The 16397-nt window shown below is 44.8% G+C and overlaps 1 protein-coding gene across 1 annotated transcript in view; it reads right to left on the reverse strand.

Moving 5' to 3' along the window:
• The window catches only part of VMP1 (vacuole membrane protein 1), a 53180-nt gene that overhangs the window by 27388 nt on the left and 9395 nt on the right, over positions 1 to 16397 (reverse strand). Inside the window, exons 5-6 of the mRNA XM_009076267.1 lie at positions 7974 to 8141; positions 2733 to 2864 (exon numbers count right to left, since the gene is read on the reverse strand). Of these exons, the coding sequence (XP_009074515.1) occupies positions 2733 to 2864; positions 7974 to 8141 (300 nt within the window). The remainder of the gene's footprint in view (positions 1 to 2732; positions 2865 to 7973; positions 8142 to 16397) is intronic.

Below are 16397 nucleotides of genomic sequence, written 5' to 3' on the forward strand. Positions count from 1 at the left end.
AACTCTGAAAGTGGCCAAAGAGAGTCCCAGCACACACGTGTGGAGCCCTGAGACTGCACACGAGTCTTTGTGCACTGTGCTATTAGCAATGTGCTGCCCCAGCAGTAAGCACTGCGTTCTCCTCCCCTAATTGAGAGGTTGCTTTGAACGGCTGCGCTGGAGATACTCCCTGTGGCTAAAAGGGAGCGCTGATAAAACACTCCTGCGAGCTGGAATTCCACTGCAAGAGATTAACAGCAGCTGAGATACCGTCTCAGCCCCTGGGAGATGTGAAATCCTGCCCTGAGGACAGACGGGGCAGTGCTGTGCTGGGCTCGGAGGGGAGAGCAGGCAAAGCACCTTCCTCTGCCAGGGCACGAGGCAGGAGCAGCTCTGTCACTCCCTCCGTGTCACTGGAACTCAGTGGTGTGCGCAGAAAGGAGAAGTGAGTGTTCCTTTAAAACCAGGGACGTTTTCTCCAGTATGCTAATGGCAAACACACAGACATCATCTGCAGGCTAATGAACGCAGCTCAGAGTCACTTAGATCTGCGACTGCCGACAGAAAATCCATCAACAGACTCTTGAAAGTAAACAGCATCTTCCTCTGTGTAACTCTGAATGGAGCACTAAGCCTTTATGCTGTTTAATCCTTTTAGGTCCCTTTTTTTTTTTATTTTTTCCCCAAGTGCCAATCTAGCAAGCACATTGCCCCTCACAGATCCTTCAGGCTGCATGTTATATTCATGATCTATTCTCCATAGAAGATCCTCATCTGTTTCTCCAAACTCCCATTGTTTTTGAGAAGCAGCAGTGAGAAGCTTTCTAAACAACACACACGCAGGCACAAACGTCAAACCACTTGGCTCTGCCTCGTAGGCATCAGCACAAGGAGAGGGAGAAGCTATTCTTCAACCCCCAACACCCATTCTCATGCCTTTCCAAAAGGCAGGATGAAACCCTGAAAGGAGGCTCCTGGCAACTCACAGCAAACCTTTGGAGTGGCCCCCGAGGCACAGGAGACTTGTCACATCCCCTGTGTTGTGACATAACAGCACAGAGTGGGAGAAGCTGATGGAGGTAATAAAAACTGTTAATAAGCAATTTAAAAATAGACATCATCGCTGCTCATGAATACAAATTACAGCACAACTAGTGATAAGCTCTGCTGAAGAGTGGGATTTGCAAAGGTCACAGGAGAGGCAGACCTGTCTCCCACAGACATCTAGAGAAAACACGACTGAAGCCAAAAGCAGAAAGGAAGTCACATTAGCAAATGGAAAAAACTGAACTGTCAGTTTTATGAGCACAATACAAGTTAATCGGATTGTCAAAGCCTCATGTTAAAAGAGTTTATAGAAACCAAACCACAAGTGGAGTTTAAGAGAGTTTTTTTCCTGCCCATCCATCCACAAAACAACACTTCAATCCAAATTCAATTGGCAAGGAAATCAAATCAAAACAGTGGTAAATAACACCCTCATTTTTCTTCATCAGTTCCACAGGGTCATTGCTGTGCTCTGGGCAGTCGAGGCAGCTATAGCTTGGCCTGGCCTGACAAAATGCTCTCTAGCAAAACTTCTCTTCCCAAGAATCTTGCTGGGCCTTCTGGAACCCAACTCTGGCTGCTCCCACAACTGTACACACATATAATTTGCTGGGAGAGTTTCAGTAAACACAGATACTCGAGTCATGTATTCAACTGGTTTCATTGTTGGGTTTTTTTTTACCACAACTTGATTTTTGTGCAGCTAGGGATTACTTTGCACAGCAAAGATTGATGAGAGAGTAAAGAACAAAGCAGATTCTTTTTCCCCCTGCTGCATCTTCAAAAAAATAGAAGAATTTACTATTTATAAGAGCAGAAAAACCCTTTGGAACTTTCTAGGCTCTCAGGAAACACAGGGTTTACTGTTAGAATTACTAGATTGCATTCAGTATTTCCAGGCAAACCACTTGCATGGAAAAGCATGATCCATTTTCTGAAGGAGAAAAAGTAGTATATATTTATCTGAAGAAAATACCCAGACAGAAGAGTTTAGAGACACCAGTGCATGGCAAATAGCATCTGCTGGTGTTTAACTGGAGTCTCATGACCCATTTCAACTTAGTGACAGACAAAACAGGATAAGGAGGGAAAATACAGAGGAAAAAATCAGCAGTATGAGGAAAAAATGTTTAATTTCTTCTAAAACACTGTCAATAACTTGTGACCAGGATGCAAACTCCTGACCTGAAGGAAAAACTACCCACAATAGTATCTGAGTGATGTACAGCACCAGTTACAAACTCTGCTGTTACCCAATGATAAAATGAGTGACAGAGTAACAAAAAGGGACTCAGAGCAGTTTGGTTGCACTTCCACATGAGGAGAAGTGTTTCCTGAGGCTGGTGAATGGGCCCTGGGAGGCTTTAAATGCATCCAGATTACCTTAAATGCAGCTCCTCTACCCCTTGTCAGCCACTGCCTCCTCTTACCCTCACTGTGCTGTCCTTGGAGGGCTAAAAAATTGCAGCACTTGTAGCCAATACTTGGCTGCACTACTGCATCTGCTTCAACAAGCTGCATTCTTCTCCTCCCATCACCACAGGTATCCATCTCTACCCAGCACAGGAGCTTTTTCCATCCCTGGGAAGTCCCTTGTGAACTCACCCCAACTGCTTTTTGGCCCATTCTCCTTTAATTGCAAGGGTTATTTATTTGATCTAGTTGTTCTGTGTTTCGTTAATTGTGTTGTTTTGCACTGTTCTTACTTGTGCAGCCTCTGCACGTTCCAGCATCTCCTCGAATTCCTGGTACTCCTCATCATCAGGTTCAGCACCAGAGAGTCTGGCTGCCCTCGCCATGAAGTATGGAGGCAGCTCCCCAATGGCTGTCCCAGCACCCTGGGAAAAGAAAAATTCTCACTGATTTTCACCTTCATTCTCAAACAGAAAACGTGATACATGCGCAGTCCCGTGGACATTTCAAACCATCCAAGCTGCTCTGAGATGTTTGCTTTTACCCACCAGGATTTCCAACACAATGCTGTGCTGTTCCTTTGAATCCTCATTTCCATGGAATCCTGACGGTTGGAAGAGTCCTCTAAGACCATTAAGTCCAACTTGTCACTGGTGTAACCCCTAAACCCTAAAATATCCTGAGCTGGAAGAGACTCACAAGGCTCATCAAGTCCAAGTCCTGGCCCTGCACAGGACATCCCCAACAACCCCAGTGCTTGGGACATGAGTGGAAACTGGACAGCTGAACACAGCCAGTGACAGACAAGGTGCACTGGCTCCCAGAGAACCAAGATGCCACTTAATTTACTACTGACCCTCTGGTACCTCACTCCACCCATCAGTCATCATCATCACCAGACATATCCCAATCTTCCAGATAAACCAGAGTCACAATGCAGAGTTTGATCCAGCCTGTTTCCAGATCCCCTTGGCCACATGAAGCATGACAGCCTGTCCCTTGTGTCCTAGAGCTGGATTTTAGCAGGGCTGTAGATTCCCTCCCCCCCAGACTAAACCCTAAACCTTATCTCCCAACACCAGGTCCAGACACCTCTTAGACACTTCCAGGGATGACGACACCACCACCTCCCTGGGCAAACCTATTCCAGTGTCTAACCCCCTTTCCTCATGTAGCTTCTGTCAGAGAAGCACATCACCCTGCAAGGCTCCCAGAGTGGGGAGAACAAGGTCAGAGTGCCATGCTCTGTGCCTGCCTGGAGTGGCACATGGCTCAGCAGCTGTGCCAGGGCTGTGGGAGGCTGGAGCCTGTCACTGTGCTGCAGCCAGAGCACAGCCAGGCCAGGGGCCTGCTGTCCCACACATCCTGACTCAGCAGAGCTGCCCTCTCACCCCACCACATGATGCCAGACACACTCTGTGTGTGAGCATGTGACGGCCCCAGCTCCAGAGTGGCCTTCAGAGTGGTCTGGGAGCTCCTCCCCAGTGCTGTCAGGGAGTTTACTTGGTCAGTCATGAGACTTTGTGCAAGTGTTTATTAGAAAACAGGCTCGAGTTTTACTACAGCTGTGAGCAAGGAAAAAAGGTTAAGCAAAGCTTGAGTGTCCCTCTCCTCTGGATGGGCTGAGTGCAGCCAGGAGCAGCCCAGCTGAAGGGGTGGCTGCTTGCTCACCACAGGAAAATTACATTTGTTTTCTCAGGACATCAAATGACTCATTTCAATCTTGTGGGCAAATGCAACTTTAGCTTAACCAAGGGAAAAAAAGCAAAGAGAGACAGCCAAGATTGAACATAGGGATAAAGAGAGGCTAATGAAACAGGAACTTGGCCTAAGCTCAGGATGGTTTAAATTTAGGACAGGTAGGAACACAATAGCTGGGAATGTGCTGAGGCTGAGCTCCATGCAGATGGCTTTGCTCTCCTAGGGTCAGCACTGAGTAACAAATGCTTTCCTACTCCTTTGAAGCAATGTGAAAGCTTTTCAATTTCCTTTGTTCCTGCTCTCCACACAGCTGCCAGCAAGAGATCCAGCTGCTGTGGCTATTCCAAATCAACAGGTTGTGGTTTGAATGCTGCTGCTCTCCACAGTTCCCCAAAGCTGTTAAATTCTCAGTTTCAGCACACACAGTGCATGGCCTCAGATGTTTATGCCCTTGTTTTCCACAGAAGAGAAATCTAAACGAGTGCAACAAGCTGAACTTCATTAATCTGCATATTTCTGGCACAAGGGGAAGATAAGGCTGAAAACAGTAGCAACAATGCTTCAGAAAAATTAACTTGAGGTTATGTTCTCAGGGTGATGCAAGAACAAAAAGTCACATTGCTGCTCCAGGCTCTGCCAATTTGCTTTGGCTTCGTTGTTGAGCTGAGGAAGAGGTTTGCATGTGTGTACTGGACATGAACTTTCTTTAAATTGGAAAAGTCACATGCTTATTATTACAAAACATTTCAGAAGTGCAATAAAAATCATATGATTCCATGTCTGCTGGAGATAGGTTCCTTAAGTGCTCAGAAAAAAAAAGAAGCAGCAATTAAGGGATCCAAACCAGTAACTATTTAACTGCTTTCTGTAACATTAGCTGTTTGCACCACTTAACTTTGAATGCCAGTTTTACATGGAGATTCCTTGGACCAACAACAGACTGGAAAGGCAAATGCTAATCAAAATTCTTTTACACAAATACATTCAGAAAAGGAAACTGGGAAATTACTGCACTAGAAAGAGTCTTTGAAACAGATCTGATGCTGGGCAGGACACAGGCTGCCTGTTCTGCTAATCCTGAGCAATTAAACAGTTTTATTCTTTTCCCTTACTTCTTGTAAAAAAATAAAAAACAAAACAAAAAGGCTGAAACACATTAAAAATATAGAGCACTATTGAATTCCCTGTCCCTGTGGGATGGGAGGCTGTGAAAACTGGCATACACCTAGCAGATTGTTTCAGACTCCTTCTGCAGGCCAGGACTGGTGGAGCCAACTTTTATAGGGGTTGCAAAAAGCATCATTTTCATTTCACCTCATAATTCCTTAGATGCACTGATATTTAATCCTCGTAACACTCATTATCAGCAAACATGGCCATCACTGATGGGCAGGGGACTAGTAATGATTTCCACCTCTGGGAAAAAGCTGTACCTGGTTTCAGTTGGCTGCAGCAGCTGCTGATGGTTTTGTGATCTGAATCAAATCCCTTGTGCAGAGAAATCCTCACATTTCAACCCTGCAGGATGCTTAGTCTGGGCAGCTTTACAGTCAGAGCTCAGCAATGTCCCCACAGGGACTGACCTGCTTTCAACATTGCAAATGAAAACTTGTACTGCTACCACCCTCCTGTCTCCCTCCAAATAATCAGGACATTGGCCACGTTCCTCTGTGGAGCCTTTCAACACAACTTCACTTCACAAGTCGAAGGGAAATGGGTTAATGGTGGGTTAGACCTCACTGGGCTCCACGTGCTGCAGTAGGAGCACATCTGTACACATCCAGGAATTCCTTTGCCTTCATCCAGTATTTATCCCAACTTCAGAATTTAGACCCAATGAGAAGCTGCTGCTTCCATTTTCTGAGCTCTCTCAATCACATCCAGTTTAGGAATTAAACTTCATATTCCAGATTTCAGTTTTAATGTGAAAAAATTAATTTCTTTTCTTACTAACATTTTGATTTGAAAAAAAATTAGCCTTTTCACTTTCTGGAAGTCACCATATAATTTGCCTGCTAAGTGGACATTTAGTTTAAGAGTGACAGGATCAAAAATAAGTTCCTTCAACAGCTGCCATAAAAAGTGAACTGGAATTAGGACAAAAGAAACATGCTGGAAGAAGCAGCAGCAATTGCCAACTTGATTTGGCTTACAGGAAATTAGCAAGCAATGTTTATGTACTCATGAAACATTCCAAGAAAGCATAACATTACACTAGACACCACTGGTAGACAGAGGATGCTCCCAAGGGAGAACCCAGTGGAGACAGAGTTCAGAGAAAAGGTAGCTGACAGGGAGTCTGAAGGCAAGAAGATGGAAAAGGGGGGAAGGAGTGGGATACAAATATTCCAACTCTGTCCTATTCCTTGTCTTTTTCCTAGGCCAAACCAGGAAATGCAGCTCAAAGCACGAAGGCACTGGTTGTTCTCCCTCACAGCTGCTCAGGAGGACATGAGCTCCCAGTGCTTGTGACTCTCTTCACTCCTTTCTGAACAGCTCAATCTCAGAGCTCAGTTTTTAAATGCTGAAGATTAAGCAATAGATGTTTACCCTGAGCTACATTTTATTTTGCAACCCTAGAAACCTCACTGTAAATGCCATTTTTATGACTCTGATCTCCATTAAACAAACCTCAGCACAGGGTGAGGAGGAAGAAAATAAAAAGAAATCTTGTATTTATAGACTCAGAAGTTTTTGTGCCTTTAGCCACTTATGGAGCACTGAGGCAGTTCTGTCCTCTCGTTAGGAGGGAAGCTGAAGATGCTCTTTGCTTCTTAGAGGGCTCTGACTCCACTTTCTCTGGGACTATTTTGATTTTGGTGACTTTAGTCTGTAAATTCATATAACCTAAGTGGAATTCCTGTAACTAACACAGCTGCAAACTGAAAAAGTTGTCATGACCAACTGCCTTATATCCTAAAGAACACAAGGGCAGACATCAGACACTGAGTATTTTTAGAATTTCCTCTCTCTACATTTGAATTGGACAACCAAGAATTTACTAATTAAATCATCAGCCAGAAACAGGAAGTCAGGAGCAAAATCAAGTTAATTTGGCATGTAGTTCACAGCAGATGCATCTGTGTGAGCTGCAGTGCAAGATAATCTCCATGTCATGAAAAAAACATCTCAGCTGCCCAAAAATCCTCTCAAAACCAAACTTCTACAAGAGGCTGCAGAGAAAAAAAAAAGGAAAGAGGAAAACAGAAAGGAAGTTCCAATTTCCTAAGGCTCTGATTCCCTTAAAGCTAACATGCTTTTCCTGTTTTAAGTGAGAAGTTTGCACAGTGGAGACAGGCAGAGAAGCAGAAATAAAATATGCTTTAAAAATAGGCAGCAAAACATTTCTTTAACCCAATGTATTGGTGCAGCCCAGAAGAACATTTCAGCTGTGATATTGAAGGACATGATCCTTCATAGGAGTAACTGCAGCTTCACCCAAGTTACAGGCTCAAAACTTTGGAGATTATTTCTTGCTTAACCTCACACAGTGCAGAGACCTGAGAGCTGCTACATTACCTGGGGCACAGAAAACCTCCTGAGCCTTTACCTTTGCATCACCAGTGTTGGAGCAGGTGAGTGTTTTCTGCACTGCAGCTGATAAAAGATCCCCCAGGAATATCCTATGACTTCTCTTGAAAGGACAGCAGAGTTACCAGGGCTGGAAGGTTCATCAGGAAGGCAACTCTTCATCTGGCAGATACAATACCTTGGGCAGTGTTAGCCATCACTGCGTTCAGCTAATTCAGGAATTTTTGTGGGTTGCTGAACACAGAACTCAAGTGCAGAAACACAAAGTCTAAATGCTAATTCCTGTCATTTGTGACCCTTACCCACATGCAGGCCTCCAGCCTGACTTTGGAGATGATAGTCCACAAGGAGATGGAGCCTTCAGCCATCCCCTCATCAGGGCAGATGATCTGGTCTGGGTAAGGAGGCTCAGGAAAGTTCACTGAGTTACATTCATACGCAGCAAGAGTCACTGATGCTATGTGTGGACCCTGCAAAAAAACCACAGAATTTCAACTGCATTTGATGTTAGTTAGAAGGAAAGTTAAAATTAAACCTCCAGATTTGTTCCTGATGAGCTTAGGCTAAAACTAAGCATTTCTCACTTTGGCCATTGATAAGGTTATATATGTGAAATACTGGATTTTATTTTTAGACCATCTGAAGTACAAAGTTGAGCTACTTTGAAACCAAACTCTTCTTTGAGCCACTAAAATATTGAGGAGCCTTTCAGCCCTTGCCATGCCACTGCATGAGGGTGCCAAGGAGAAATAAGATTCCTTACTTCTTAAAACCCAGGAATTTTCTAAGCTTTTACAGTGCTCTCCTAAAGGTATTTATGGCCTACAGCTTTATTAGAGGTGTTTTCCCCACTGTTGCTTTTAGAGGATTGAGGCATTTAAATTATAGGTTACTTTTTTTAATGTCTGGGACTTAATAACACCTTACAGCAAACTTCAACTTTTGGATCTTGCTCCAAAATCCAGTTGTTCATTTGTGACAGTTTTCTGCCTATCCATGTACTGCTGTTTGCTAAAAATGGTTTGAAATACAATCAAAGCTTAAAAGTTATTTAAATGCAATTTAATGGAATGATTTCTAGTTTCCATCTTACATGAAAAGATTTTTTTTGGACAGAAATCCAAATTTAACTAGCTTAAAAATCTGTTCAAGAATTGCAACCTCATGGTTTAAAACCTGAAAAGAATTGCCATGACTTTAAGACAAAAGAAGTCAGGAGCAATTCAGAGAGTCTGAACACCAGACACTGTAGCTAAAAAAGCAATCACTTAGCAAAGGTCATGGAAACACTGTCCAGGGAAAAGGGAGGGGGGGAAAAAAATCAAATTACTGAGTGAAACTGAGGCCTTTATGTAAAGCCACAGATTTATATAAATCTTTAAGTTTTATGATGTGCAGAACAAATTACACAAGCCTTAACTTCTGCTAGTAATTATTTGATGGGTTTTGACATCAGCTGGGAAATATTGTCAGAACTTTTCTTCTAGGTTTTAATCTTTCAATGTGTCAGACCCAGCAGGGAGTCTGATACCCCCAAACCAAAGGTATTTGTGACAGAACAACGAGGGAAAGCCTGAGAGGCCTCAGCACTGCCATTCCCTGCACAGAGCTCCCAAAGCTCCCTCTGAGAGAAGCCAGGACACACTCAGACCACACAGGCTCCACCAGCACATTAAAGGGGGAAATCCCTAAAAGGTGAAGTTCCATCACTTCTAGACTTGCTGGGAAGATGATTTTAGTCGGGTTCACTCACATCAGTACATCTCAGGTCCCACTGAACAGACCAGAACACAATGACACTGATAACTATTTTTTCAGTGGCAGTGAATTAAGAGTGTTGGAAAAAAATTACCATTTATAACAGCTGCAACTGCTGTTGTCATGGGTAAACAATTCAAAGTAAACCCGTTCTTCTGGGCTGCAATTGGTAACAGACAAACTGCTCTGATATCAAGAAAGTTCCTGTATTTATTTTTTGATGCTTTACAGGAGACTAAGTCAAAGTGTTGTGGCACAGTTGGGACTGTAGGAACACTCAGCCTGCTGAGTGAAAAATGAGGCACAATCTCTCTCAGGGAGCAAAGAAAAAGGTTCATAGAAGTAAAAAAAGAGGGATCCAAAAATGGATACAGGAGTGATTTTGATATGGAAGGAGAACAAAGAATTCGTCAATGAACCAATGACTAATAATTTATATTATTGACTTTTCTATAGGTCCCAATGTTGATGTTCTTGGAGGTCTTTCCCAACCCAGTTGATCCTATGATTAAACTTCTTCTTGCTAATTGTAGTGAGATCATCCCTGTCTCCAGCAGCTTCACAGCTGAACAGGTAACATATCTCCATTTCAGCCATCGAGGACAGATGTAAAGGGAGTTCAAACGCCTAAAATTCTGAAGTACATTTATGGCAAACCTGGGAACCTCTTTCTCTGTTGTACCCTGAAACTTGGGGAGTTTAATCCCATTCCCTGCTTGCCCCTCCCTAGTCTGACAGCACCTTGGGATAAAGCAGGTCTCAAATCATCTTCCTTAAATTAATGGTTTTCACTTGCAGAAATTTGCAATAAAACTCTCCTGAGCAGCAAATTTGCATGGAGGAAATTCCCCCAAAACTTGAGCTGTAAATGACCATTGCCTCTAGTCCCTTGAGAGGATGGGTGAGGTCGTTGCCAAGGCAGTGAGATATGGTGTGTGAACCAAAAAGTATGGCTTTCAGTTCCACAAAATTTGGAAGCTGCAGCACAGCAGACAGTGTAACTACAGCCAGCTGTGATGGGAGACTGCTAGTTTCAGTTTTAGAATAGCAAGAGACAAATTTAATCACTACTGCAGCAAGGCCCCTACTCCTGGAGAGGTTTTGGTGGTGGCATTGCCAACACTTCTTCCACTCAGGGAGGGTAAAGCAGATCCTACAATCCCAGGAGAGCAAGCAAGGACAAAGTGACTCACTGGAGACTTCTGCCTGAGCTTCCTGCCACCAGCAGCTTCTCCCAGCAGAGCTGCCACCCTTGAATTGGCCTAATGGCCTCAACCCCCTCCTGTTGAGAGCTCTCCCAGTCTCAACAAATGTCTGCAAAAGGAAAAATTTCAGAAGGAGTAGCCAATGGAAAAAAAAAAAAAAAAGGCATTTCACAAAACAGCTGCGAACGGCCAAGGAGCCACCTGAGGCCTAAGCCAACGGAACAGAATTCCTCCAGTGCAATGTAAACAATTCTATAATGGAAAAAAGTTGGAGTTATGGAACCCACAGAAGCCACATTTGAACTGGAATAAGAAACAAAGGCTCAACGGCTCGTTGAGAGTGATGAAGTGTGGAGCACTGGGGGTCGGAGGGAGCCAGAGCTGTGTCCTCCCCTGGCAGCAGAGCCGTGTCCCGCGGGTCCCACGGACACCGTCCATGGCTTGGCAGCCTCAGAGCCACAGCCCCAACATCTGCTTTTGTTCTAGCTCAGCTCGGAGAGCTCACACAGAGCATGAGACTTCCCCAAAGCAGTGGTTACCAAGCACCTCACAACAATGGTTGGCTCAAGAGGGTTGCAGGGGGTGGGAGGGTCTCGCTGGGGTTGTGCAACTGAGGTGCCATTTTGCCTTACATTTAGCAGCAGTGATGGTTTAACTCTGAACGGATCAGGGAACCAACTTCAAACAGGCTTTAGGTGCCACCTGTGGAAAACCCCAGACAATATCCTCCCAGCTGTTTTCTCTGTACTCCTCCCTGTGCCAGATGGATTCATTCTTATACAATTTTTTAATCCTCTTCACAAATAATACCTCCTCCACCCTTTCCTCCTCCTCCTCCACGTGGGGCCACAGCAAATATTGAGTGTTTTGACCCTCTGCGATAGTTCAGCTTGTTTCAACACTTTGGGAAACCCTCTGAGATGTCCCTCTTGGACTCTGACTGCAGCTCTACCTTTGAAAAGGGCACTGACAAAACTACTTCCAGCCCCATCCCACCAGACAACAAACACTAAACAGAGGTGATTTAGCACATGTGCTCCTTGCCAAACCAGGAGGAGCCGCTGAAATTCAAGGCATGTAAGATCCTGAACACCAACTGCCTTTCCCTCACCCTCTTCCAGTGACTCTTCTCTCTTCTTTCAAAGCACAGGAGGCACTAACAAGGGCTAACAGAGAAGGAATTGAGAAACATTGTGCTGACTCGGGTGAGAAACATTCGCTCACCACGGCTGACGACCAGAAGGAGCCTGTGGTCAGGCTGGAATGTGATGTGTTAGAAATATCTGTACAATTTACAAATCAAACAAGACAAGAGCTGGTCATCAAGATGAACTCAACACAAATCTATTTTTTAGCAATAGTCATTTAAGGGAGTTTGGAAATCCCTATCTGCACAAGCCTAATGTCTCAGAGAAGGTAACCTCGAACTCTTGAACTCACAGCCCTTCAAAGAGTCTTATGCCAGTGACTGAAGACACCCAAGTTAGAATGACACAGCTAATCCTCAGAAATAAGTTCCTTTCAATGCTGCATCATGAAATTTCTACCAAGTATAATCTTTTTCATCTATAAATTATGCTTGGAAATTCATCCATGCAAGGAGACGGCAGCCACATGTAAAAAAAATCAGCAAGTTAAAATCCTTACAAACATGCTGATCTGTATAATTCTTACAACAGAAAGCATAAGGAAAACCGACCAAAAATCCAATTAAAAACGAATCATATTTTCACATTATTAATCATTCTGTGCACCTAGGCTGGGAAGACAATTAAAGCTCTGAACAAACTCCGTATCGAGTGTTGGTGTCTCACATGCCCCTCACAGAGCAGCCAGTCTGCAAGTGATAAGCCCAAGAACTACAGCTAATTTTAACCTTTTATTTCGGGGTGAGACACAATTTAAGACTGGCTTTAATTTAGAAACATTTCACAAAGAAAAGTGATACGTCTGCCAGCAAGAAAAATATGCCACTGAACTCCTTGCTGAACTTAATGCACTAAAAAGCTGTTTTCCTCCACTGCTGTTCATCCTGGGTTCAAGACTCAGCCCTTCCACAGGGGGGAACATGTCATGCTATATTTGATTAAGATATATTGGAAAAACAAAAGCTTGTTTCTCATGGGAAACATCCTGCAAGCAGTGCCCCAGGCTGCGACTCATCTCATACTTAGCCACGAAGTCATTACACCTCTCCAGAAAGTCACACTACGTTACAGCATCTTTTTTATCTCCAAGAACTAGTGGGCAACTACCCACAAAGCAAACTGCTCTGTGATTAAGAGGGAAAGGTTTGGTCCGGAGGTGGCTAGTAAATATGTCAATTTAGTCTGTCTGCCTGTGTTCCAAGATTAAAATGTCTCCTGATTTTCTATAACGTCTGGTATGCGGCTGGAACGACAGATCCCGTACCTAGAGCATCCTCCAGTGACACAAACATCCATCAGGAGGTCAGGGCTAGCTCCAGCAGACCATCACAGCATTTCAAGTGATGGATTACTTGTACAACCACATGTCTGTTGGTAAGTTTCTATTCCCACTTCAGTCAAACGTTTACCCCCCGGCACAGAGCTGATGGAAATTCCACACGATAAGCCACAAGCTCTGAGTATGACTGAACAGGCAGCACTGAGGCAGCAGGGCAGGCACGTGGTGCCACTGCCTGCATGACAGGGCCATGGTGCTTCTTTGAGGAGTGACATGTTCTGCAAGGCTGTGCCCATGCTGCTTCCTATATGGGCAAAGAGACTCGTGTCAGGGGAAGGCCCAATTGGAAGAATCCAAATTTATCCTCTGGTGCTGACAGAAACCAAAAATCATCTGTCAGTGTTCTCTCCCTGCCCTTCCCTAGCCACCCAGCTTATTACTTCTGAAGAATAAACCACAGCATCTATTCAAATTGACACCAGCACTGATGATTGCCTTTAAGGTCTCTAATTAGAGTTATCGTTATTTCCAACCTGTTCAAGGAAGCAGCGACATGAAAAGTACAAAGTTCAGGCTGGGCAAGAAAAAAAAAGTAGAAACTCCAACAGAGCAAATGAGGAGAAAGCACAACGTGCCCTCCTGGCAGAGACCTGAGACACACAACTGACGAGGAAGTGGAGAGTGGATAATGAAAAGGAGGTGGCAGCACCTCAGAGGTAAAGTCCATCAACCCTCAAAGGAAGGAAAGTGTGTACTGATCAACCTACTAACTCCTCAGCCACTCTGGCTGGCCAAGCTGCTCAACACAGCTTAAATATTAACATAACACCAATATTTTGCGGCCATCTGAAAAGCCAGAGACACTTCACACAGCAGAGCATTGCTGCAGTTCCAGACTCTGCCCCACGCAGCCCTGGGAGCCATATATGGACCTCCCAGTCACACCAGTTGGGGCTCTGACTCATGAGCTCTGGCTCTGCACTGGGGGCAATGGGGGAGGTTATTGCTCCCAGCTGATCCACCAGCCCCTAGGCCGAGGCACCGTCTGCTTGGCACTTGCCAGGTTTGTGCCCAGCACGACTGAAACCACCACCAGTTTTAGCTCTTGGCAAGGCACAGCACTGGGGGCTCAGCTCATCTCCACAGCTTCACCTAAACCAGCAGCACTGGTTTTACTCACTTCAGGTAGCAGCCATGGGAGCACTTAGAGGGACCAAGACTTCAAATGAACGTTTTTCTCCTTGCAAACACCACTTCTCATCTCAGATTTTTAAAATGCAAGCAAGACACCACATGATCTAAGAAAAACCCAGGTTACACAACTAATCCAGCAGCAGTGAGTGTCCAGTTTAACTCACTGGACCTTCTGGCTCTTCAGTGCTGTAGTTTCGAGCAGAACAGAGCCCAGGTGAGCAGGAGTTCCTGTTGAGATAGTTAGGCAAAAGTGATTTTTTTGAAAGTTCTATGTTGATTCAAGTATTCCAGGACATTTCAGAAAGCTTAGGACAGCTGGAGGAAGTAAGTTTAAAGACACAAAGGAAGTAAATGGGAGAATAAGCCACAAACAGGCTCCATTTCAACCTATTTCAGAATGAATTTCTGCCTTCTGCACACACCATGTATTTTTCTTTCAGCTCCCTCAGCAATTCAATAGGAGTAATCTGAGCACAGATACCAGTCAGAACCGTTTTTTATTTCCTTTGTTTTAGGTTTGCAAGTTGACATGTGAATGGGAGAACAGGAAGGTCTGGGAACGAACACCTCAGTTCACAGAAAGAATTCAGCTCTGGGAAGGGGAGCACTGCTGCTCCCTCCCACCTGCCTGAGGCAGCTCAGCTTTTGTCTCTTGCTTTTTCCCTTCCACACAGAACTCATTGCTTTCTGGGTTACTCACACCAGTGATCCACATGGAAGGAGCAAAACCTCTGCTGAAGGTGACAATCACGGTGCAAATACTCATGTATTAAAGTCACAAGTAAACAAATAGAAGGAAAAAATGAGAATAAAGTGGAGCAAACCCTATTTTGTGAGCTTTTCTTTTCAGATGGACTTCAGTAATTTTAGTTCCTTACAAACTCAGCTCCTGGAACCAGAAAACTAAAAGGAATTAAGTTTGATTTGACAAAGTTTTCAGTAGTCCTGGCAGGAAACAGTTTATTTGTGTGGGTTTGGGCTTTTTAAATTATTTTCACCAACAACATTTCTTTTTTCCCCCAAGATAATGAACTCATTGCACAAGTGTCTGGATTTTAAATCTTAAAATTCTAACCTAAACCAGTTTGGGTAGGGCCAAAACCTGACTCATTTCAGCTGCAAAGTACCAGTTTTTTGGGAGGCCAGAATGTGACCCCTCACCAAAGCCAAACCCTGGAAACAACTCAGAATGAAAGTGAGACACTGAACCCTCAAGGCCAGATCAGCTCAACCCATCCCTCTAAGGTCAGACTGGCAGTCAGGACATTGACTCACTGCTCTTTAAAGGCAGGTTTCTGCTCTTTTTCATGGCCTGAAATTCTTGCTGTGCTCTCTTCCACTCTGCTACAGAACACCCCAGCAGGAAAATGACAAGCCCTCCCAGCTCTGGAAAGCTCAGAGCTAGTGTGTGACCTCGGCACACAAACCCTCCCCATTGTACCTCTGGTTTCCTGTTTGTGCTCGCCCACGGCTCGGCCACCAGCACAAACCTCTGCAGCAGTTGCCCCACTTGGCTCTAAGAGCAGCAGCAAGCAGAGATCCACATTCAAGGAACAAAAAACACACACAAATGCAAACAGGCAGAGCTGGAAAGCTCAGAGCTAGTGTGTGACCTCGGCACACAAACCCTCCCCATTGTACCTCTGGTTTCCTGTTTGTGCTCGCCCACGGCTCGGCCACCAGCACAAACCTCTGCAGCAGTTGCCCCACTTGGCTCTAAGAGCAGCAGCAAGCAGAGATCCACATTCAAGGAACAAAAAACACACACAAATGCAAACAGGCAGAGCTCACTCTGTGCTTTTGACCGGTGAGGAATTCACTCCCCTGCACCCCCAGCACAGATATCAGCATCACACACAGCAGGGATGTGCCTGTCCTCTCCTCTCCTCTCCTTCTAAGCACTTTTGGTTTGCCACATCTTTGACAATCCATTTGCCAGAGCTGAAGTGAAGCAATTCACGAGGCAGAGGGTTGTGTGGGGATGGATATGGCACAGGATCCCAGCCCAGCACTCCACCTAGTGTCCCCTGCCCTGGAGCCCCCAGGCACCACCACCTCCCTCATTCACCTCCACAGCAAAGACCTCTCTGAGTGCAGAAATTCCTGACCAGTTACCCTCAGTCATCTTCTCTTGGTGATGAG

Source organism: Acanthisitta chloris, unplaced genomic scaffold (genome assembly GCF_000695815.1).
Source record: "Acanthisitta chloris isolate BGI_N310 unplaced genomic scaffold, ASM69581v1 scaffold21846, whole genome shotgun sequence".
NCBI lineage: Eukaryota > Metazoa > Chordata > Aves > Passeriformes > Acanthisittidae > Acanthisitta > Acanthisitta chloris.